At 39.7% G+C, this 24036-nt stretch overlaps 1 protein-coding gene across 1 annotated transcript in view; it reads left to right on the top strand.

Annotated features, from left to right (window-relative positions):
• Positions 1–24036, top strand: part of LOC115186470 (NLR family CARD domain-containing protein 3) — a 169496-nt gene that overhangs the window by 10935 nt on the left and 134525 nt on the right. Inside the window, exons 3-8 of the mRNA XM_029746093.1 lie at positions 4737–4853; positions 5124–5208; positions 5338–5448; positions 5479–5556; positions 7812–9571; positions 14294–14467. Coding sequence (XP_029601953.1) covers positions 4737–4853; positions 5124–5208; positions 5338–5448; positions 5479–5556; positions 7812–9571; positions 14294–14467 — 2325 coding nt within the window. The remainder of the gene's footprint in view (positions 1–4736; positions 4854–5123; positions 5209–5337; positions 5449–5478; positions 5557–7811; positions 9572–14293; positions 14468–24036) is intronic.

Raw genomic sequence — 24036 nt, 5'->3', positions numbered from 1 at the left:
CACAAAGAGACGGTTAAACCATGTGATTCTATGTTTAGCAGAGATCTTCTGTGTATAAAGTCATGCGGAAAGGCAAAAAACAATCTCACGACTCACTCAGCTGTTCTATGAGTGGTCTGAGACAGGAGGTAGATTACTCAGCTGTTCTAGTGGTCTGAGGCAGGAGGTAGATTACTCAGCTGTTCTAGTGGTCTGAGACAGGAGGTAGATTACTCAGCTGTTCTAGTGGTCTGAGGGAGGAGGTAGATTACTCAGCTGTTCTAGTGGTCTGAGACAGGAGGTAGATTACTCAGCTGTTCTAGTGGTCTGAGACAGGAGGTAGATTACTCAGCTGTTCTAGTGGTCTGAGGCAGGAGGTAGATTACTCAGCTGTTCTAGTGGTCTGAGACAGGAGGTAGATTACTCAGCTGTTCTAGTGGTCTGAGACAGGAGGTAGATTACTCAGCTGTTCTAGTGGTCTGAGACAGGAGGTAGATTACTCAGCTGTTCTAGTGGTCTGAGACAGGAGGTAGATTACTCAGCTGTTCTAGTGGTCTGAGGCAGGAGGTAGATTACTCAGCTGTTCTAGTGGTCTGAGACGAGGTAGATTACTCAGCTGTTCTAGTGGTCTGAGACAGGAGGTAGATTACTCAGCTGTTCTAGTGGTCTGAGACAGGAGGTAGATTACTCAGCTGTTCTAGTGGTCTGAGGGAGGAGGTAGATTACTCAGCTGTTCTAGTGGTCTGAGACAGGAGGTAGATTACTCAGCTGTTCTAGTGGTCTGAGACAGGAGGTAGATTACTCAGCTGTTCTAGTGGTCTGAGACAGGAGGTAGATCACTCAGCTGTTCTAGTGGTCTGAGACAGGAGGTAGATTACTCAGCTGTTCTAGTGGTCTGAGACAGGAGGTAGATTACTCAGCTGTTCTAGTGGTCTGAGACAGGAGGTAGATTACTCAGCTGTTCTAGTGGTCTGAGACAGGAGGTAGATCACTCAGCTGTTCTAGTGGTCTGAGACAGGAGGTAGATTACTCAGCTGTTCTAGTGGTCTGAGACAGGAGGTAGATTACTCAGCTGTTCTAGTGGTCTGAGACAGGAGGAGGTAGATTACTCAGCTGTTCTAGTGGTCTGAGACAGGAGGAGGTAGATTACTCAGCTGTTCTAGTGGTCTGAGGGAGGAGGTAGATTACTCAGCTGTTCTAGTGGTCTGAGACAGGAGGAGGTAGATTACTCAGCTGTTCTATGAGTGGTCTGAGACAGGAGGTAGATTACTCAGCTGTTCTAGTGGTCTGAGGCAGGAGGTAGATTACTCAGCTGTTCTAGTGGTCTGAGACAGGAGGTAGATTACTCAGCTGTTCTAGTGGTCTGAGGGAGGAGGTAGATTACTCAGCTGTTCTAGTGGTCTGAGACAGGAGGTAGATTACTCAGCTGTTCTAGTGGTCTGAGACAGGAGGTAGATTACTCAGCTGTTCTAGTGGTCTGAGGCAGGAGGTAGATTACTCAGCTGTTCTAGTGGTCTGAGACAGGAGGTAGATTACTCAGCTGTTCTAGTGGTCTGAGACAGGAGGTAGATTACTCAGCTGTTCTAGTGGTCTGAGACAGGAGGTAGATTACTCAGCTGTTCTAGTGGTCTGAGACAGGAGGTAGATTACTCAGCTGTTCTAGTGGTCTGAGGCAGGAGGTAGATTACTCAGCTGTTCTAGTGGTCTGAGACAGGAGGTAGATTACTCAGCTGTTCTAGTGGTCTGAGACAGGAGGTAGATTACTCAGCTGTTCTAGTGGTCTGAGACAGGAGGTAGATTACTCAGCTGTTCTAGTGGTCTGAGGGAGGAGGTAGATTACTCAGCTGTTCTAGTGGTCTGAGACAGGAGGTAGATTACTCAGCTGTTCTAGTGGTCTGAGACAGGAGGTAGATTACTCAGCTGTTCTAGTGGTCTGAGACAGGAGGTAGATCACTCAGCTGTTCTAGTGGTCTGAGACAGGAGGTAGATTACTCAGCTGTTCTAGTGGTCTGAGACAGGAGGTAGATTACTCAGCTGTTCTAGTGGTCTGAGACAGGAGGTAGATTACTCAGCTGTTCTAGTGGTCTGAGACAGGAGGTAGATCACTCAGCTGTTCTAGTGGTCTGAGACAGGAGGTAGATTACTCAGCTGTTCTAGTGGTCTGAGACAGGAGGTAGATTACACAGCTGTTCTAGTGGTCTGAGACAGGAGGAGGTAGATTACTCAGCTGTTCTAGTGGTCTGAGACAGGAGGAGGTAGATTACTCAGCTGTTCTAGTGGTCTGAGGGAGGAGGTAGATTACTCAGCTGTTCTAGTGGTCTGAGACAGGAGGAGGTAGATTACTCAGCTGTTCTAGTGGTCTGAGACAGGAGGAGGTAGATTACTCAGCTGTTCTAGTGGTCTGAGACAGGAGGTAGATTACTCAGCTGTTCTAGTGGTCTGAGACAGGAGGAGGTAGATTACTCAGCTGTTCTAGTGGTCTGAGACAGGAGGTAGATTACTCAGCTGTTCTAGTGGTCTGAGACAGGAGGAGGTAGATTACTCAGCTGTTCTAGTGGTCTGAGGGAGGAGGTAGATTACTCAGCTGTTCTAGTGGTCTGAGACAGGAGGAGGTAGATTACTCAGCTGTTCTAGTGGTCTGAGACAGGAGGAGGTAGATTACTCAGCTGTTCTAGTGGTCTGAGACAGGAGGTAGATTACTCAGCTGTTCTAGTGGTCTGAGACAGGAGGAGGTAGATTACTCAGCTGTTCTAGTGGTCTGAGACAGGAGGTAGATTACTCAGCTGTTCTAGTGGTCTGAGACAGGAGGTAGATTACTCAGCTGTTCTAGTGGTCTGAGACAGGAGGTAGATTACTCAGCTGTTCTAGTGGTCTGAGACAGGAGGTAGATTACTCAGCTGTTCTAGTGGTCTGAGACAGGAGGTAGATTACTCAGCTGTTCTAGTGGTCTGAGACAGGAGGTAGATTACTCAGCTGTTCTAGTGTTCTGAGGCAGGAGGTAGACTACTCAGCTGTTCTAGTGGTCTGAGACAGGAGGTAGATTACTCAGCTGTTCTAGTGGTCTGAGACAGGAGGTAGATTACTCAGCTGTTCTAGTGGTCTGAGACAGGAGGTAGATTACTCAGCTGTTCTAGTGGTCTGAGGGAGGAGGTAGATTACTCAGCTGTTCTAGTGGTCTGAGACAGGAGGTAGATTACTCAGCTGTTCTAGTGGTCTGAGACAGGAGGTAGATTACTCAGCTGTTCTAGTGGTCTGAGACAGGAGGTAGATCACTCAGCTGTTCTAGTGGTCTGAGACAGGAGGTAGATTACTCAGCTGTTCTAGTGGTCTGAGACAGGAGGTAGATTACTCAGCTGTTCTAGTGGTCTGAGACAGGAGGTAGATTACTCAGCTGTTCTAGTGGTCTGAGACAGGAGGTAGATCACTCAGCTGTTCTAGTGGTCTGAGACAGGAGGTAGATTACTCAGCTGTTCTAGTGGTCTGAGACAGGAGGTAGATTACTCAGCTGTTCTAGTGGTCTGAGGCAGGAGGTAGATTACTCAGCTGTTCTAGTGGTCTGAGACAGGAGGTAGATTACTCAGCTGTTCTAGTGGTCTGAGACAGGAGGTAGATTACTCAGCTGTTCTAGTGGTCTGAGACAGGAGGTAGATTACTCAGCTGTTCTAGTGGTCTGAGGCAGGAGGTAGATTACTCAGCTGTTCTAGTGGTCTGAGACAGGAGGTAGATTACTCAGCTGTTCTAGTGGTCTAAGGGAGGAGGTAGATTACTCAGCTGTTCTAGTGGTCTGAGACAGGAGGTAGATTACTCAGCTGTTCTAGTGGTCTGAGGGAGGAGGTAGATTACTCAGCTGTTCTAGTGGTCTGAGACAGGAGGTAGATTACTCAGCTGTTCTAGTGGTCTGAGACAGGAGGTAGATTACTCAGCTGTTCTAGTGGTCTGAGACAGGAGGTAGATCACTCAGCTGTTCTAGTGGTCTGAGACAGGAGGTAGATTACTCAGCTGTTCTAGTGGTCTGAGACAGGAGGTAGATTACTCAGCTGTTCTAGTGGTCTGAGACAGGAGGTAGATTACTCAGCTGTTCTAGTGGTCTGAGACAGGAGGTAGATTACTCAGCTGTTCTAGTGGTCTGAGGGAGGAGGTAGATTACTCAGCTGTTCTAGTGGTCTGAGACAGGAGGTAGATTACAAACGTTTCCAAGTGCAACGTTAATAACAATGGTTTAGTTAAACAGCTCAGAGATTTACGATGATCCTAAGAAGATTGTAATGATGAACTTGGCCTTAAGATGCTTTTGGGAAACCAGATCCTGCATAAATACATCTGCTAAATGACGAAAATGTGAAATGTAAATGTTTTACATACAGACCTCATATTATTGTATTGAATTATTATTTTTAAATATTGATGTCACAAGTGTATCATTTGTACAGTTCTTTATTAAAATGTATTTATTTGTTACATTTGACTGTGTTAAATCTAGTAGTACTACCTATGTAGCAGTTTGCAAAAAAAAACATTTGTTTCTCTGAAATGAAGTGATAGATTATAAACAAAGACATGTCTGTCATTGAACAACCCCATGCCATGATTAGTTTGTGAGAAAACAACCATTTATTTGAGAATATCTTTAAACAATAAAAGCTAATTTACAAACATTTCTGAAAATGGATATATAGCGTTTTGGAATGAAACTGTTGTTTCCCCATCTGAACTCAGGTTGGATAAGAGATGTAATGTTTGTCTCTGTTGTGTTGAAGTCCAATCAAGCAGGAGAGACCAGCCTCCCCTGTCCCCAGCTGTGTGTCCATGAAGAGTGACTGGTCTATGGGTAGGCCTATACAGTTTAGAGAGGGAGACTTTTCTACTGAACAAAGGTAAGAAGAACTCATGGGTCATGTTCAGTGAGTTAAACAACACTGTCTCTAGTCATTTCTCCTCTCCCATTTTCCCATTTCTTTTGGTTGTTTTCGTAATCCATAGGCTAATACTTTAGTCCATTTTCATAGTCCTAAAACAGTGTGTGTGTGTGTGTGTGTGTGTGTGTGTGTGTGTGTGTGTGTGTGTGTGTGTGTGTGTGTGTGTGTGTGTGTGTGTGTGTGTGTGTGTGTGTGTGTGTGTACTGTAATCTCATATTTTGTCCACAGAAACCAACAGGAGAGATCAGAGTCAGAGATTCTCAGTGGTCAGTCTTCCCAGAGTCATCAAATAGACCTGGCCTCCATATTCAGTGTATGTGGTCCTGTTATGTACATTTGTTTTTGTTTATCTCAAGTAAATTTGATCTGTCAATCATTCTTTAATGTGTTAATGAAAAAGCATTTATTATTTTGCTTAACTTATTTACTTGATTTATTCCAGTTGCTTGAAGCGAAAATGATGACATTTGTGAAGAACGAGTTGAAGATGTTCAAGAGGATTCTTAGTCCTGAACTCCCAGAAGGCTTTGAGAGTCAGAAGCAGGATAGGGAAGTGGTGGACACTGAAGATGAGAAGCAGGAGAGCAGTGCCAGAGAGGGGGCTCTGAAGATCACACTGCACGTCCTGAGGAAAATGAACCAGAAGGAGCTTGCTGACACACTGGAGAAATGTAAGATCTGTCTGCCTCATGTTGAATGCTGTTTTATAACATTTAAAAGCTGTAGCTAAAGTACAGCTAAAGTAGCGGTGTAACTCAATGATATTGTAGCAGCCTTAACACTGTTAGGTTCAAATTTTTTTGAGTAAATAACTCACAGACACTAGAGAAGCTTAAGCAAGTTTCTTCCCAGAGGGTCATTACAGCTGTAATTCAGACAACAACAAAAAAACATTTCACACAGCACTGATATTTAACCGTTCCTCATAGGCTGAGTCTCCTCCTACACATCTGTACAAACATTGTTCTTTACTGCTAGGCAGGACACTAGTGATACGGGCATGAACTTTAATTTCTCCCTTAAGGTGACCTGATCTGACCTCAACCCCCTCCATCACTAATCTGACCATTTCTTGCCCTTCTTTGTCATCTCTATCCATTACAAAGGATCTCTGCTGTTACGTGACACTTCCTACGGCTCCAATGGGCTCTCAGAGCCCGGGAAAAAGTTAAATGACGTAATTCAAAGCCTGGCTGAAACACACGAGCGCTTTTGCTAAGTGGTCTATCAGAGGACAAAGGGCTTAGGCTCGTGCACTGGCCGCCCCGACTTTCTGTTTTTCCCTCTATTTACCGAAACACAGATTCCCGGTTGGAATATTATCGCTTTTTTACGAGAAATATGGCATAAAAATGTATTTTAAACAGCGGTTGACATGCTTCGAAGTACGGTAATGAAATATTTAGAAATCTTTTGTCACGAAATGCGCCATGCGTGCGACCCTTATTTACCATTCGGATAGTGTCTAGAACGCACGAACAAAACGCCGCTGTTTGGATATAACGATGGATTATTTTGGACCAAACCAACATTTGTTATTGAAGTAGAAGTCCTGGGAGTGCATTCTGACGAAGAACAGGAAAGGTAATCAAACTTTTCTAATAGTAAATCTGATTTTGGTGAGTGCTAAACTTGGTGGGTGTCTAAATAGCTAGCCCTGTGATGCCGGGCTATCTACTGAGAATATTGTAAAATGTGCTTTCACCGAAAAGCTATTTTAAAATCGGACATATCGAGTGCATAGAGGAGTTCTGTATCTATAATTCTTAAAATAATTGTTATGTTTTTTGTGAACGTTTATCGTGAGTAATTTAGTAAATTCACCGGAGGTTTGCGGGGGGTATGCTAGTTCTGAATGTCACATGCTAATGTAAAAAAGCTGGTTTTTGATATAAACATGAACTTGATTGAAGAAAACATGCATGCATTGTATAACATAATGTCCTAGGGTTGTCATCTGATGAAGATCATCAAAGGTTAGTGCTGCATTTACATTTACATTTAAGTCATTTAGCAGACGCTCTTATCCAGAGCGACTTACAAATTGGTGCATTCACCTTATGATATCCATTTAGCTGTGGTTTTGTTTTTTGTGACATTATATGCTAGCTTGAAAAATGGGTAGTCTGATTATTTCTGGCTGGGTACTCTGCTGACATAATCTAATGTTTTGCTTTCGCTGTAAAGCCTTTTTGAAATCGGACAGTGTGGTTAGATTAACGAGAGTCTTGTCTTTAAAATGCTGTAAAATAGTCATATATTTGAAAAATTGAAGTTTTCGGATTTTAGAGGAATTTGGATTTCGCGCCACGCCCATCATTGGATATTGGAGCAGGTGTTCCGCTAGCGGAACATCTAGATGTAAGAGGTTATTAACTTCTGATGTAGACCCTCCACTATATACCTTCCTCCTATAACCATTAACTTCTGCTGTAGACCATCCACTATATACCTTCCTCCTATAACCATTACCTTCTGGTGTAGACCCTCCACTATATACCTTCCTCCTATACCCATTAACTTCTGGTGTAGACCCTCTAAACCTCAGCACTCCCTCAGTGACATGAATAAGTATCTTTCATATTCTCAAAACCCAACAACACAACACCTTGTGACCTCATCAAGTAGCAGCAGGGATGTGTTGTGGTGATTAATTTAGAGAGTGAGAGGAAAGAGAGAGACAACATTAATAATCCATCAATAATACCAATAATAATATAATCAGTCACACCAGTCTGTAACGCATTATGAAAACATTTACACATTTATACAGTCAGCTAAGAGAATAAATGATTATACTTTAAAACTTTATAACAGTCCTACAATACTGTAGGCATTAAAACAGACGTAATATTAATATCCTCTGTGTTATTTCTAGATTCAGATGATCCTGCTGTGATTTGCCAACGTGAACTCAAATCTAATCTAAAGAAGAAGTTTCAATGTGTATTTGAGGGGATCGCTAAACAAGGAAACCCAACACTTCTCAATAAGATCTACACAGAGCTCTACATCACAGAGGGTGGAACAGGACAGGTCAATAATGAACATGAGCTGAGACAGATTGAGACAACAACCAGGAAACAAGCAAGACCAGAGACTGCAGTCAAATGTAACGACATCTTCAAACCCTTAACTGGACAAGACAAACGTATCAGAACTGTGCTGACAAAGGGAGTCGCTGGCATTGGAAAAACAGTCTCTGTGCAGAAGTTCATTCTGGATTGGGCTGATGGAATAGCAAATCAGGATGTCCAATTTGTATTTGCATTCCCTTTCCGGCAGCTGAATTTGATGAAAGAGTACAAACACACTTTCATTGAACTTCTCAATCACTTCTCAATGGAAACCAAAGAATCAAGAATCTCCAACTACGACAAGTACAAAGTTCTGTTCATCTTTGATGGTCTGGATGAGTGCCGACTGCCCCTAGACTTCCAGAAGAACAAGATCTGTTGTGACGTCACAGAGTCAACCTCAGTGGATGTTCTGCTGACAAATCTCATCAAGGGAAATCTGCTTCCCTCTGCTCTCCTCTGGATAACTACCCAACCTGCAGCAGCCAATAAGATCCCTTCAGGGTGTGTTGACCAGGTGACAGAGGTACGAGGGTTCAATGACCCACAGAAGGAGGAGTACTTCAGGAAGAGATTCAGTGATGAGGATCTGGCTAGCAGAATCATCTCACACATAAAGACATCAAGGAGCCTCCACATCATGTGCCACATTCCAGTCTTCTGTTGGATTTCTGCAACAGTCCTTGAACACATGCTGAAACATAAGAGAGAAGAGATGCCCAAGACACTGACTGAGATGTACACACACCTTGTGGTGTTTCATACCAAACAGAAGAATGAAAAGTATCTTGGGAAAGAAGAGACAGGTCTACACTGGAATAAAGAGAGCATTCTGTCACTGGGAAAACTGGCTTTTCAGCAGCTAGTGAAGGGCAATCTGATTTTCTATGAAAAAGACCTGAAAGAAGTTGGCATTAATGTCAATGAAGCCTCAGTGTACTCAGGATTATGCACACAGCTATTTAAAGAGGAATATTCGCTGTACCAGGACAAGGTGTACTGCTTCGTTCATCTGAGCATTCAGGAGTTTCTGGCTGCTGTATATGTGTTCCTCTCATTCATGAACAACAATGAGAATTTAATGGCCGAACCGCAATCAACATCCAGGAACCTTTCTGCGCTGTTCAGAGACAAGCCTGAAGTTACTGTCTACAAGAGTGCTGTGGATAAAGCCATACAAAGTGAGACGGGAAACCTGGACCTTTTCCTCCGCTTCCTTCTGGGCCTCTCACTGGAGTCCAATCAGAAGCACTTACAAGGTCTATTGACAAAGACAAGAAGCAGCTCAAAGACCCATGAAGAAACAGTCAATTACATCAAGGAGAAGATCAGGGAGAATCCCTCTCCAGAGAGGAGCATCAATCTGTTCCACTGTCTGAATGAACTGAATGACCATTCTCTAGTGGAGGAGATCCAAAGCTTCCTGAGCTCAGGAAGTCTCTCAAAATCCAACCTGTCACCTGCACAGTGGTCAGCTCTAGTCTTTGTGTTGCTGACTTCAGAAAAGGAGCTGGATGTGTTTGACCTGAAAAAATACTCCAGATCAGAGGAAGGTCTTCTGAGGCTGCTGCCAGTGGTCAAAGCCTCCAGAGCTGTTCTGTGAGTACATAAAATGACATTTAGGTACAAATCATCAGGAAGAAATATTCAGTTTAGAGTAAAATATGCATTATAATAGGTGTATAATATTATTTTGAAAAACATATTGAATAAATGCATTGATTTTCACATTAGTATAACATTATGACCATACAATTCTAGGAGACGGAAAATGAATCTATATGTTGTTTGGGAGATTAAACCAAATGCATCTGCCATTGTCCTTCTACACTACTGGTGTTAAATTAACAGTGTGTTTGTGAAGTCATGATGATCTCTTTGTCAGGCTGTCAGGCTGTGGAGTCACAGAGGAAGGCTGTGCTTCTCTGGTCTCAGCTCTGAAGTCAAACCCCTCACACCTGAGAGAGCTGGATCTGAGTAACAGTGACCTGAAGGATTCAGGAGTTAAGCTGCTCTCTGCTGGACTGGGGAATCCCCACTGTAAACTAGAGACTCTGAGGTTAGTATTATCAGATATGAAAGTACTTTATGTATGTAGTTCTCCCGTTGAAAAAGTCGTAATTATTCAGACATATTCACTAATAGTGTATTAAAGTAGTCATAACTTTAGTATTTGGCCCCATATTCTATGCCTGCAGTGATTACATCAAGCTTGTGATTCTACTAACTTGTTGACTGTATTTGCAGTTTGTCTTGGTTGTGTTTTGGATGTTTTTCATAATAGAAACTGAATGGTGAATAATGTCCTGTCATTTTGGAGTCACTTCACTTGTATTGTCAGTAAGAATAGAAGATGTTTCTGAACAGTTCTACATTCATGTGGATGCTACCATAATTATGAATAATCATAAATGAATCATGAATGATGATGAATGAGAAAGTTACAGAGGCACAAAGATCATTCCCCCTCTGTTATTGGTAATGGTGAGAGGTTAGCATGTTTTGTTGTAGCCTCTGTTATTGGTAATGGTGAGAGGTTAGCATGTTTTGTTGTAGCCTCTGTTATTGGTAATGGTGAGAGGTTAGCATGTTTTGTTGTAGCCTCTGTTATTGGTAATGGTGAGAGGTTAGCTGTTTTGTTGTAGCCTCTGTTATTGGTAATGGTGAGAGGTTAGCTGTTTTGTTGTAGTCTCTGTTATTGGTAATGGTGAGAGGTTAGCATGTTTTATTGTAGCCTCTGTTATTGGTAATGGTGAGAGGTTAGCATGTTTTGTTGTAGTCTCTGTTATTGGTAATGGTGAGAGGTTAGCATGTTTTGTTGTAGCCTCTGTTATTGGTAATGGTGAGAGGTTAGCATGTTTTGTTTTGGCCTCTGTAACTTTCTCACTCATTATTATTCATGATTCATTCATGATTTTTCTTAATCATGGCATCATCAGAATTAATTTATTATTGTTTAGAAACATGTTATCTACTCTCTTTTACAGAAAATTACTCCAGTCATTATCCACCATTTTGTTATTGGGCAAAACACAACCAAAACAAACTGCAAATGCAACCAACGAGTTTACGACCAAATAAACTTCTGACTACTTTAATACACTATGAGTGAGTTGGTCAGAGTACTTATGACTTCTTCAAATGGGGAGACTGGAAACATAAAGTGTTTTCATTTTTAATCGTGAAACAGATACAGTTGAAGTCGGAAGTGTACATACACTTAGGTTGGAGTCATCAAAACTCATTTTTGAACCTCTCCACAAACTTCTTGTTAACTTACTATAATTTTGGCAGGTCGGTAAGGACATCTACTTTGTGCATGACACATGTCATTTTTCAAACAATTGTTTACAGACAGATTATTTCACTTATAATTTACTGTATCACAATTCCAGTGGGTCAGAAGTTTACATACACTAAGTTGACTGTGCCTTTAAACAGCTTGGAAAATTCCAGAAAATGATGTCATGGCTTTAGAAGCATCTCATAGACTAATTGACATAATTTGTATGTATTTCAAGGCATACCTACAAACTCAGTGCCTCTTTGCTTGACATCATGGGAAAATGAAAAGGAATCAGCCAAAATCTCAGAAAAAAAATTGTAGACCTCCACAAGTCTTCTTCATCCTTGGGAACAATTTCCAAACGCCTGAAGGTAACACGTTCATCTGTTCAATCAATAGTACGCAAGTATAAACACCATGGGACCACACTGCCGTCATACCATCCCAACTGTGAAGCACGGCGGTGGCAGCATCATGTTGTGCGGGTGCTTTGCTGCAGGAGGGACTGGTGCACTTCACAAAATAGATGGAATCATGAGGCAGGAAAATTGTGGATATATTGAAGCAACATCTCAAGACATCAGTCAGGAAGTTAAAGCTTGGTCACAAATGGGTCTTCCAAATGGACAATGACCCCAAGCATACTTCCAAAGTTGTGGCAAAATGGATTAAGGACAACAAAGTCAAGGTATTGGAGTGGCCATCACAAAAGCCTGACCTCAATCCTATAGAAAATTTGTGGCCAGAATTCTTCCAACAATTGTTTACGGGCAGATTATTTCACTTATAATTCACTGTATCACAATTCCACTGTGTCAGAAGTTTACATACACTAAGTTGATTGTGCCTTTAAACAGCTTGGAAAATTCCAGAAAATTATGTAATGTCTTTAGAAGCTTCTGATAGGCTAATTGACATCATTTGAGTCAATTGGAGGTGTACCTGTGGCTGTATTTCAAGGCCTACCTTCAAACTCAGTGCCTCTTTGCTTGACATCATGGGAAAATCAAAAGAAATCAGCCAAGACCTCAGAAAAAAGATTGTAGACCTCCACAAGTCTGGTTCATCCTTGGGAGCAATTTCCTAACGCCTGATTGTACCACATTAATCTGTACAAAGAATAGTACGGAAGTATAAACACCATGGGACCACGCAGCCGTCATACCGTTCAGGAGGAGACACGTTCTGTCTCCTAGAGATGAACGTACTTTGGTGCAAAAAGTGCAAATCAATCCCAGAACAACAGCAAAGGACCTTGTGAAGATGCTGGAGCAAACAGGTACAAAAGTATCTATATCCACAGTAAAACGAGTCCTATATCGACATAATCTGAAAGGTTGCTCAGCAAGGAAGAAGTCACTGCTCCAAAACCACCATAAAAAAAGCCAGACTACAGTTTGCAACTGCACATGGGGACAAAGATCGTACTTTTTGGAGAAATGTCCTCTGGTCAGATGAAACAATACAAGAACTGTTTGGCCATAAAGACCATCGTTATGTTTGGAGGAAAAAGGGGGATGCTTGCAAGCTGAAGAACACCATCCCAACCGTGAAGCCCGGGGTGGCAGCATCATGTTGTGGTGGTGCTTTGCTGCAGGAGGGACTGGTGCACTTCACAAAATAGATGGCATCATGAGGAAAGGAAAATTATGTGGATATATTGAAGCAACATCTCAAGACATCAGTCAGGAAGTTAAAGCTTGGTCACAAATGGGTCTTCCAAATGGACAATGACCCCAATCATACTTCCAAAGTTGTGGCAAAATGGCTTAAGGACAACAAAGTCAAGTTATTGGAGTGGCCATCACAAAGCCCTGACCACAATCCTATAGAAAATTTGTAAACAAAACTGAAAAAGCTTGTGCGAGCAAGGTGGCCTACAAACCTGACTAAGTTACACCAGCTCTGTCAGGAGAAATGGGACAAAATTCACCCAACTTATTGTGGGAAGCTTGTGGAAGGCTACCTGAAAAGTTTGACCCAAGTTAAACAATTTAAAGGCAATGCTACCAAATACTAATTGAGTGTATGTAATCTACTGACACTCTGGGAATGTGATGAAATAAATAAAATCTGAAATAAATAATTCTCTCTACTATTATTCTGACATTTCACATTCTTAAAATAAAGTAGTGATCCTAACTGACCTAAGACAGTGTCACAGAATATGTTGTGGTGTTGCAGGGAAGACCAAAATGCAGCGGAGTTGTGGATACTCATATTTTAATTACCAAAAAAAGAGTAAAGCATCCACTTGACAAAATAATAAATGATACCCACGAAACAGTTTTGCAGGCTCACCAACGCAGTGCAAAAACAACTACCCACACAACCAAGTGACAAACATACTCCTACATATATGACTCCCAATCAGGAACAACGATCCCCAGCTGTTCCTGATCAGGAGTCACAAGACCAACACAGAACATTCACACACACACACAAGACTGCCACGTCCTGACCCCAAAACTACTACAACAGCTCCATCTGCTGGTCAGGACGTGAAAGACAGGGAATTTTAACTAGGATTAAATGTCAGGAATTGTAAAAAAGTGAGTTTAAATGTATTTGGCTAAGGTGTATGTAAACTACCAACTTCAACTGTATGTATTAAAATAACCTCAAATAAAAGGTGACATTATATACTGTCACCTCATATGAAACATTTGATCTGAAATCCGAAATGTTGGAGTATAGAGGCACATTTCAAATGTTTGCTTCACTGTAAAAATAGATATGGTGTGGACTGTATACTCAATACAATCTAAATCTGATACCTCACTGTCTGTCTTCTGACTGATACTGCTTTTTAAACGGGTCTGGTCAGTCTACTCAAATATTTGTACCATACATGTTTCTATCTGCAGGCAAAACATTGATCATTTGTCATTTTTAATAATGATACATTAATTTACAAATAGATATGAAAGGTTTCAGGACACTGATATATCTGAATGTGTTGAAAAAATATACTGCCACTATTTTCACCACCAAAGCATAGCAGTGTGATTTTAATATGATTTGACTCTTTGCAGGCTGTCAGGCTGTGGAGTCACAGAGGAAGGCTGTGCTTCTCTGGTCTCAGCTCTGAGGTCAAACCCCTCATACCTGAGAGAGCTGGACCTGAGTAACAATGACCTGAAGGATTCAGGAGTGAAGCTGCTCTCTGCTGGACTGGGGAATCCCCACTGCAGACTGGAGACTCTGAGGTCAGTATTCCTGTAGTTGGTCAACAACTGATAACTGTTCACCAGATCCACATGTGTTTACCAGGCGCACATAGTCCACACCATATGTGTTTGGACAGTGAAGCTTACAGTTTTAAATGTGGTGCTATGCTCCATCATTTTGGATTTGAGATGTTTCATATTAGGTGACCTTACAGAATGTCACCTTTTATTTGAGGGTATTTTCATACATATCTGTTTTACCGTTTAGAAATTAAAGCACTTTCTGTACGTAGTTCTCCCATTTGAAGAAGTCTTAATTATTTGGACAAATTCACTTATATTGTATTAAAGTAGTCATAAGTTTAGTAGTTGTACCATATTCCATGCCTGCAGTGATTACATCAAGCTGTGATTCTACTAACTTGTTGAATGCATTTGCAGTTTGTCTTGGTTGTGTTTTGGATGTTTTTCCTAATTGAAAATGAATGGAGAATAATGTCCTGTCATTTTGGAGTCACTTCACTTGTATTGTCAGTAAGAATAAAAGATGTTTCTGAACACTTCTACATTCATGTGGATGCTACCAAAATGATGAGTAATCATGAATGAATCATGAATAATGACGAATAACAAAGTTATAGAGGCACAAAGATCATACCCCCTCTGTTATTGGTAATGGTGAGAGGTTAGTATGTTTTGTTGTAGCCTCTGTTACTGGTAATGGTGAGAGGTTAGCATGTTTTGTTGTAGCCTCTGTTATTGGTAATGGTGAGAGGTTAGCATGTTTTGTTGTAGCCTCTGTTATTGGTAATGGTGAGAGGTTAGCATTTTTTGTTGTAGCCTCTGTTATTGGTAGTGGTGAGAGGTTAGCATGTTTTGTTGTAGCCTCTGTTATTGGTAATGGTGAGAGGTTAGCATGTTTTGTTGTAGCCTCTGTTATTGGTAATGGTGAGAGGTTAGCATGTTTTGTTGTAGCCTCTGTTATTGGTAATGGTGAGAGGTTAGCATGTTTTGTTGTAGCCTCTGTTATTGGTAATGGTGAGAGGTTAGCATGTTTTGTTGTAGCCTCCGTAACTTTCTCACTCATTATTATTCATGATTCATTCATGATTTTTCTTAAACAAGGCATCATCAGGATTAATTTAGTAATGTTTAGAAACATGTTATCTACTCACTTAGACAGAATATTACTCCAGTCATTATCCACCATTTTATTATGGGGCAAAACATTATCCAAAACACAACCCAAAACACAACCAAAACAAACTGCAAATGCAACCAACGAGTTTACGACCAAATACTAAACTTTTGACTACTTTAATACACTATAAGTGAATTTGTCAGAATACTTATAACTTCTTCAAATAATGGGACTAGATACATAAAGTGCTTTAATTTCAAAACGTGAAACAGATATGTATGAAAATACCCTCAAATAAAAGGTGACATTATATACTGTCTCCTCATATGAAACATTTGATCTCAAATCCAAAATGTTGGAGTATAGAGCCACATTTAAAATGTCAGCTTCACTGTCAAAATAGATATGGTGTGGACTGTATACTCAATACAATATAAATCTGATACCTCACTGTCTGTCTTCTGACTGATACTGCTTTTTAAACTGGTCTGGTCAGTCTACTCAAATATTTGTACAATACATGTTTCTATCTGCAGGCAATACTTTGATCATTTGTCATTTCTAATAATGATATATTAATTTATGAATAGATATGGACGGTTTCTGGACACTGAAATATCTGAACATGTTAACAAAAAAATCTGCCACTATTTACACCACCAAATTATAGCTGTGTGATTTTATAATGATTTGACTCTTTTCAGGCTGTCAGGATGTTTAGTCATAGAGGAAGGCTGTGATTCTCTGGCCTCAGCTCTGTGGTCAAACCCCTCACACCTGAGAGAGTTGGATCTGAGTAACAATGACCTGAAGGTTTCAGGAGTGAAGCTGCTCTCTGCTGGACTGGGGAATCCCCACTGTAAACTGGAGACTCTGAGGTCAGTATTCCTGTAGTTGGTCAACAAGTGATAACTGTTCACCAGATCCACATGTGTTTACCAGGCACACATAGTCCACACCATATGTGTTTGGACAGTGAAGGTTACAGTTTTACATTTGGTGCAATGTTCCAGCATTTTAGATTAGAGATAGAATGTTTCATATTAGGTGACAGTACAGAATGTCACCTTTTATTTGAGGGTATTTTCATACATAGCTGTGTTACTGTCACGTCCTGACCAGCAGAGGGCGTAATTGGATTAGTTTTGGTCAGGACGTGGCAGAGTTTTTGTGTTATGTGTTAGTTAATTGGGGTTGGACTCCCAACTGAAGGCAGGTGTGTTGAGTTGCCTTTGATTGGGAGTTCTATATAGTAGTGTGTGTTTTTCTTTGGGGTTGTGGGTAATTGTTTCTTGTTTAGTGTTTTTGCACTGCGTTTTGTGTGCCTGCAAGACTGTTCCTGTCGTGTGTATTGTTTTTTGTCCGGTGGATGCTTTACTCTTTTTTTGAATTAAAATATGAGTATCCACATTCCCGCTGCATTTTGGTCCATTCCTGAAGACAGCCCTTACAGTTACTGTTAAGAATGGAAAGCACTTCATGTATCTAGTTCTCCCATTTGAAATAGTCTTAATTAGTCAGACATATTCACTTATATTGTATTAAAGTAGTCATAAGTTTAGTAGTTGTACCATATTCCATGCCTGCAGTGATTACATCAAGCTTGTGATTCTACAAACTTGTTGAATTCATTTTTCAGTTTGTTTTGGTTGTGTTATGGATGATGTTTTTCCTAATAGAAACTGATTGGTGAATAATGTCCTGTCATTTTGGAGTCACTTCACTTGTATTGTCAGTAAGAATAGAAGATGTTTCTGAACACTTCTACATTCATGTGGATGCTACCATGATTATGAATAATCATGAATGAATCATGAATAATGACGAATAACAAAGTTATAGAGGCACAAAGATCATACCCCCTCTGTTATTGGTAATGGTGAGAGGATAGCATGTTCTGTTGTAGCCTCTGTTATTGGTAATGGTGAGAGGTTAGCATGTTTTGTTGTATCCTCTGTTATTGGTAATGGTGAGAGGTTAGCATGTTTTGTTGTAGACTGTTATTGGTAATGGTGAGAGGTTAGCATGTTTTGTTGTAGTCTCTGTTATTGGTAATGGTGAGAGGTTAGCATGTTTTGTTGTATCCTCTGTTATTGGTAATGGTGACAGGTTTGCATGTTTTGTTGTAGTCTCTGTTATTGGTAATGGTGAGAGGTTAACATGTTTTGTTGTAGCCTCTGTTATTGGTAATGGTGATAGGTTAGCGTGTTTTGTTGTAGCCTCTGTTATTGGTAATGGTGAGAGGTTAGCATGTTTTGTTGTAGTCTCTGTTATTGGTAATGGTGAGAGGATAGCATGTTTTGTTGTATCCTCTGTTATTGGTAATGGTGAGAGGTTAGCATGTTTTGTTGTATCCTCTGTTATTGGTAATGGTGAGAGGTTAGCATGTTTTGTTGTAGCCTCTGTTATTGGTAATGGTGAGAGGTTAGCATGTTTTGTTGTATCCTCTGTTATTGGTAATGGTGAGAGGTTAGCATGTTTTGTTGTAGCCTCTGTTATTGGTAATGGTGTGAGGTTAGCATGCTTTGTTGTAGCCTCTAACTTTTTCACTCATTACTATTCATGATTCGTTCATGATTTGTATTTATTCTGGCATCATCAGGATTCATTTAGTAGTGTTTAGAAACATGTTATCATAATCACTTAGACAGAATATTAATCCAGTCATCATCCACCATTCAGTTACTATTGGACAAAACACAACCCAAAACACAACCAAAACAAACTGCAAATGCAACCGAGTTTACAACCAAATACTAAACTTTTGACTACTTTAATACACTATTAGTAAATTGGTCAGAATACTTATAACTTCTTCAAATAGGGGGACTAGATACATAAAGTGCTTTAATTTCAAAACGGTAAAACAGATATGTATTAAAATACGCTCAAATAAAAGGTGACATTATATACTGTCTCCTCATATGAAACATTTGATCTCAAATCCAAAATGTTGGAGTATAGAGCCACATTTAAAATGTTATCTTCACAGTCAAAATAGATATGGTGTGTACTGTATACTCAATACAATCCAAATCTGATATCTGACTGTCTGTCTTCTGACTGATACTGCTTTTTAAACTAATCTGGTCAGTATTTGTACTATACACGTTTCTATCTGCAGGCAAAACTTTGATCATTTGTCATTTCTAATAATGATACATTAATTTATGAATAGACATGGCAGGTTTCAGGACACTGATATATCTGAACATGTTAAAAATAAATTCTGCCACTATTTTCACCACCAAAGAATAGCTGTGTGATTTTTTTAATGATTTGACTCTTTGCAGGCTGTCAGGCTGTCTAGTCACAGAGGAAGGCTGTGCTTCTCTGGTCTCAGCTCTGAGGTCAAACCCCTCACACCTGAGAGAGCTGGACCTGAGTAACAATGACCTGAAGGATTCAGGAGTGAAGCTGCTCTCTGCTGGACTGGGGAATCCCCACTGTAAACTGGAGACTCTGAGGTCAGTATTCCTGTAGTTGGTCAACAAATGATAACTGTTCACCAGATTCACATGTGTTTACCAGGCACACATAGTCCACACCATATGGCCTTGTAACATGAAGCTTACAGGTTTACATTTGGTGCTATGCTCCAGCATTTTGGATTAGAGATAGAATGTTTCATATTAGGCAACAGTACAGAATGCCACCTTTTATTTGAGGGTATTTTCATACATAGCTGTGTTACTGTTAAGAATGGAAAGCACTTTATGTATCTAGTACTCCCATTTGTAAAAGTCGTAATTAATCGGACATATTCATTTATAGTGTATTAAAGTAGTCATAAGTTTAGTATTTGGTCCCATATTCTATGCCTGCAGGGATTACGTCAAGCTTGTGATTCTACTAACTTGTTGAATGCATTTGCAGTTTGTCTTGATTGTGTTTTGGATGTTTTTCCTAATAGGAACTGAATGGTGAATAATGTCCTGTCATTTTGGAGTCACTTCACTTGTATTGTCAGTAAGAATAGAAGATGTTTCTGAACAGTTCTACATTCATGTGGATGCTACCATGATTATGAATAATCATGAATGAATCATGAATAATGACTAATAACAAAGTTATAGAGGCACAAAGATCATACCCCCTCTGTTATTGGTAATGGTGAGAGGTTAGCATGTTTTGTTGTAGCCTCTGTTAATGGTAATGGTGAGAGGTTAGCATGTTTTGTTGTAGCCTCTGTTATTGGTAATGGTGAGAGGTTAGCATGTTTTGTTGTAGCCTCTGTTATTGGTAATGGTGAGAGGTTAGCATGTTTTGCTGTAACCTCTGTTATTGGTAATGGTGAGAGGTTAGCATGTTTTGTTGTAGACTCTGTTATTGGTAATGGTGAGAGGTTAGCATGTTTTGTTGTAGCCTCTGTTATTGGTAATGGTGAGAGGTTAGCATGTTTTGTTGTAGCCTCTGTTATTAGTAATGGTGAGAGGTTAGCATGTTTTGTTGTAGCCTCTGTTATTGGTAATGGTGTGAGGTTAGCATGTTTTGTTGTAGCCTCTGTTATTGGTAATGGTGAGAGGTTAGCATGTTTTGTTGTAGCCTCTGTTATTGGTAATGGTGTGAGGTTAGCATGTTTTGTTGTAGCCTCTGTTATTGGTAATGGTGAGAGGTTAGCATGTTTTGTTGTATCCTCTGTTATTGGTAATGGTGAGAGGTTAGCATGTTTTGTTGTGGCCTCCGTAACTTTCTCACTCATTATTATTCATGATTCATTCATGATTTTTCTTAATCATGGCATCATCAGGATTAATTTAGTAGTGTTTAGAAACATGTTATCTACTCACTTAGACAGAATATTACTCCAGTCATTATCCACCATTTTATTATGGGGCAAAACATTATCCAAAACACAACCCAAAACACAACCAAAACAAACTGCAAATGCAACCAACGAGTTTATGACCAAATACTAAACTTTTGACTACTTTAATACACTATAAGTGAATTTGTCAGAATACATATAACTTCTTCAAATAATGGGACTAGATACACAAAGTGCTTTCATTTCAAAACGTGAAACAGATATGTATGAAAATACTCTCAAATAAAAGGTGACATTATATATTGTCACCTCACATGAAACATTTGATCTGAAATCCAAAATGTTGGAGTTTAGAGCCACATTTAAAATGTTATCTTCACTGTCAAAATAGATATGGTGTGGACTGTATACTCAATACAATCTAAATCTGATACCTCACAGTCTGTCTTTTCACTGATACTGATTTTAAACTGGTCTGGTCAGTCTACTCAAATATTTGTACAATACATGTTTCTATCTACAGGCAATAGTTTGATAATTTGTCATTTATAATAATGATACATTAATTTATGAATAGATATGGACGGTTTCAGGACACTGAAATATCTGAACATGTTAACAAAAAAATCTGCCACTATTTTCACCACCAAAGCATAGCAGTGTGATTTTAATGTGATTTGACTCTTTGCAGGCTGTCAGGCTGTGGAGTCACAGAGGAAGGCTGTGCTTCTCTGGTCTCAGCTCTGAGGTCAAACCCCTCACACCTGAGAGAGCTGGACCTGAGTAACAATGACCTGAAGGATTCAGGAGTGGAGCTGCTCTCTGCAGGACTGGGGAATCCCCACTGTAAACTGGAGACTCTGAGGTCAGTATTCCTGTAGTTGGTTAACAAGTGATAACTGTTCACCAGATCCACATGTGTTTACCAGACACACATAGTCCACACCATATGTGTTTGGACAGTGAAGCTTACAGTTTTAAATGTGGTGCTATGCTCCAGCATTTTAGATTAGAGATAGAATGTTTCATATTAGGTGACAGTACAGAATGTCACCTTTTATTTGAGGGTATTTTCATACATAGCTGTGTTACTGTTAAGAAAGGAAAGCACTTTATGTATCTAGTTCTCCCATTTGTAAAAGTCGTAATTAATCTGACATATTCACTTATAGTGTATTAAAGTAGTCATAAGTTTACTATTTGGTCCCATATTCTATGCCTGCAGGGATTACGTCAAGCTTGTGATTCTACTAACTTGTTGAATTCATTTGCAGTTTGTCTTGGTTGTGTTTTGGATGTTTTTCATAATAGAAACTGAATGGTGAATAATGTCCAGTCATTTTGGAGTCACTTCACTTGTATTGTCAGTAAGAATAGAAGATGTTTCTGAACACTTCTACATTCATGTGGATGCTACCATGATTATGAAAAATCATGAATTAATTGTGAATGATGATGAATGAGAAAGTTACAGAGGCACAAAGATCAGAATAAATGCTAACCTCCCCTGTTATTGGTAATGGTGAGAGGTTAGCATGTTTTGTTGTAGCCTCTGTTATTGGTAATGGTGAGAGGTTAGCATGTTTTGTTGTAGCCTCTGTTATTGGTAATGGTGAGAGGTTAGCATGTTTTGTTGTAGCCTCTGTTATTGGTAATGGTGAGAGGTTAGCATGTTTTGTTGTAGCCTCTGTTATTGGTAATGGTGAGAGCTTAGCATGTTTTGTTGTATCCTCTGTTATTGGTAATGGTGAGAGGTTAGCATGTTTTGTTGTATCCTCTGTTATTGGTAATGGTGAGAGGTTAGCATGTTTTGTTGTAGCCTCTGTTATTGGTAATGGTGAATGGTTAGCATGTTTTGTTGTAGCCTCTGTCATTGGTAATGGTGAGAGGTTAGCATGTTTTGTTGTAGCCTCTGTTATTGGTAATGGTGAGAGGTTAGCATGTTTTGTTGTATCCTCTGTTATTGGTAATGGTGAGAGGTTAGCATGTTTTGTTGTAGCCTCTGTTATTGGTAATGGTGAGAGGTTAGCATGTTTTGTTGTATCCTCTGTTATTGGTAATGGTGTGAGGTTAGCATGTTTTGTTGTAGCCTCTGTTATTGGTAATGGTGAGAGGTTAGCATGTTTTGTTGTAGCCTCTGTTATTGGTAATGGTGAGAGGTTAGCATGTTTTATTGTGGCCTCCATAACTTTCTCACTCATTATTATTCATGATTTCTATTAATCATGGCATCATCAGGATTAATGTAATGGTGTTTAGAGACATGTTATCTACCCACTTAGACAGAAAATTACTCCAGTCATCATCCACCATTTTATTATTGGGCAAAACACAACCCAAAACACAACCAAAATAAACTGCAAATGCAACCAACGAGTTTACTACCAAATACTAAACTTTTGATTGCTTTAATACACTATAAGTGAATTGGTCAGAATACTTATAACTTCTTCAAATAGGGGGACTAGATACATAAAGTGCTTTCATTTTGTTCTGCCCCTGAACAAGGCAGTTAACCCACTGTTCCTAGGCCGTCATTGACAGTAAGAATTTGTTCTTAACTGACTAGCCTAGTTAAATAAAGTTAAAATATATATTTTTTTATAAATGTCAAAACGTGAAACAGATATGTATGAAAATACCCTTAAATAAAAGGTGACATTATATACTGTCACCTCATATGAAACATTTGATAGCAAATCCAAAATGTTGGAGTATAGAACCTCATTTAAAATGTTAGCTTCACTGTCAAAATAGATATGGTGTGGACTGTATACTCAATACAATCTAAATCTGATACCTCACTGTCTGTCTTCTGACTGATACTGCTTTTTACACTGCTCTGGTCAGTCTACTCAAATATTTGTACAATACATGTTTCTATCTGCAGGCAAAACTTTGATCATTTGTCATTTTTAATGATTATACATTATTTTACGAATAGATATGGAAGGTTTCAGGACACTGATATCTGAATATGTTGAAAAAATATACTGCCACTTTTTTCACCACCAAATAATAGCAGTGTGTTTTTATAATGATTTGACTCTTTGCAGGCTGTCACGCTGTCTAGTCACAGAGGAAGGCTGTGCTTCTCTGGTCTCAGCTCTGAGGTCAAACCTGAGAGAGCTGGACCTGAGTAACAATGACCTGAAGGATTCAGGAGTGAAGCTGCTCTCTGCTGGACTGGAGGATCCACACTGCAGACTGGAGACTCTGAGGTCAGTATTCCTGTAGTTGGTCAACAAGTGATAACTGTTCACCAGATCCACATGTGTTTACCAGACACACATAGTCCACACCATATGTGTTTGGACAGTGAAGCTTACAGTTTTAAATGTGGTGCTATGCTCCAGCATTTTGGATATGAGATAGAATGTTTCATATTAGGCGACAGTACAGAAAGTCACGTTTTATTTAAAGGTATTTATACATATATATTTTACCATTTAGAATCGAAAGCACTTTATGAATGTAGTTCTCCCATTTGAAGAAGTCTTAATTATTTGGAACAATTAATTTAGTCAAAAGTTTAGTGTTGGGTCCCATATTCCACGCTTCTACATTCATTTGGATGCTACCTTGATTATGAATAATAATGAATGAATCGTGAATAATGACAAATAACAAAGTTATAGAGGCACAAAGATCAGAAATAATGCAAACCTCCCCTGTTATTGGTAATGGTGAGAGGTTAGC

Source organism: Salmo trutta, unplaced genomic scaffold (genome assembly GCF_901001165.1).
Source record: "Salmo trutta unplaced genomic scaffold, fSalTru1.1, whole genome shotgun sequence".
Classification (NCBI taxonomy): Eukaryota; Metazoa; Chordata; class Actinopteri; order Salmoniformes; family Salmonidae; genus Salmo; species Salmo trutta.
The sequence above is the reverse complement of the archived record's forward strand: the minus strand, read 5'-3'. Positions and strand labels throughout refer to the sequence as shown.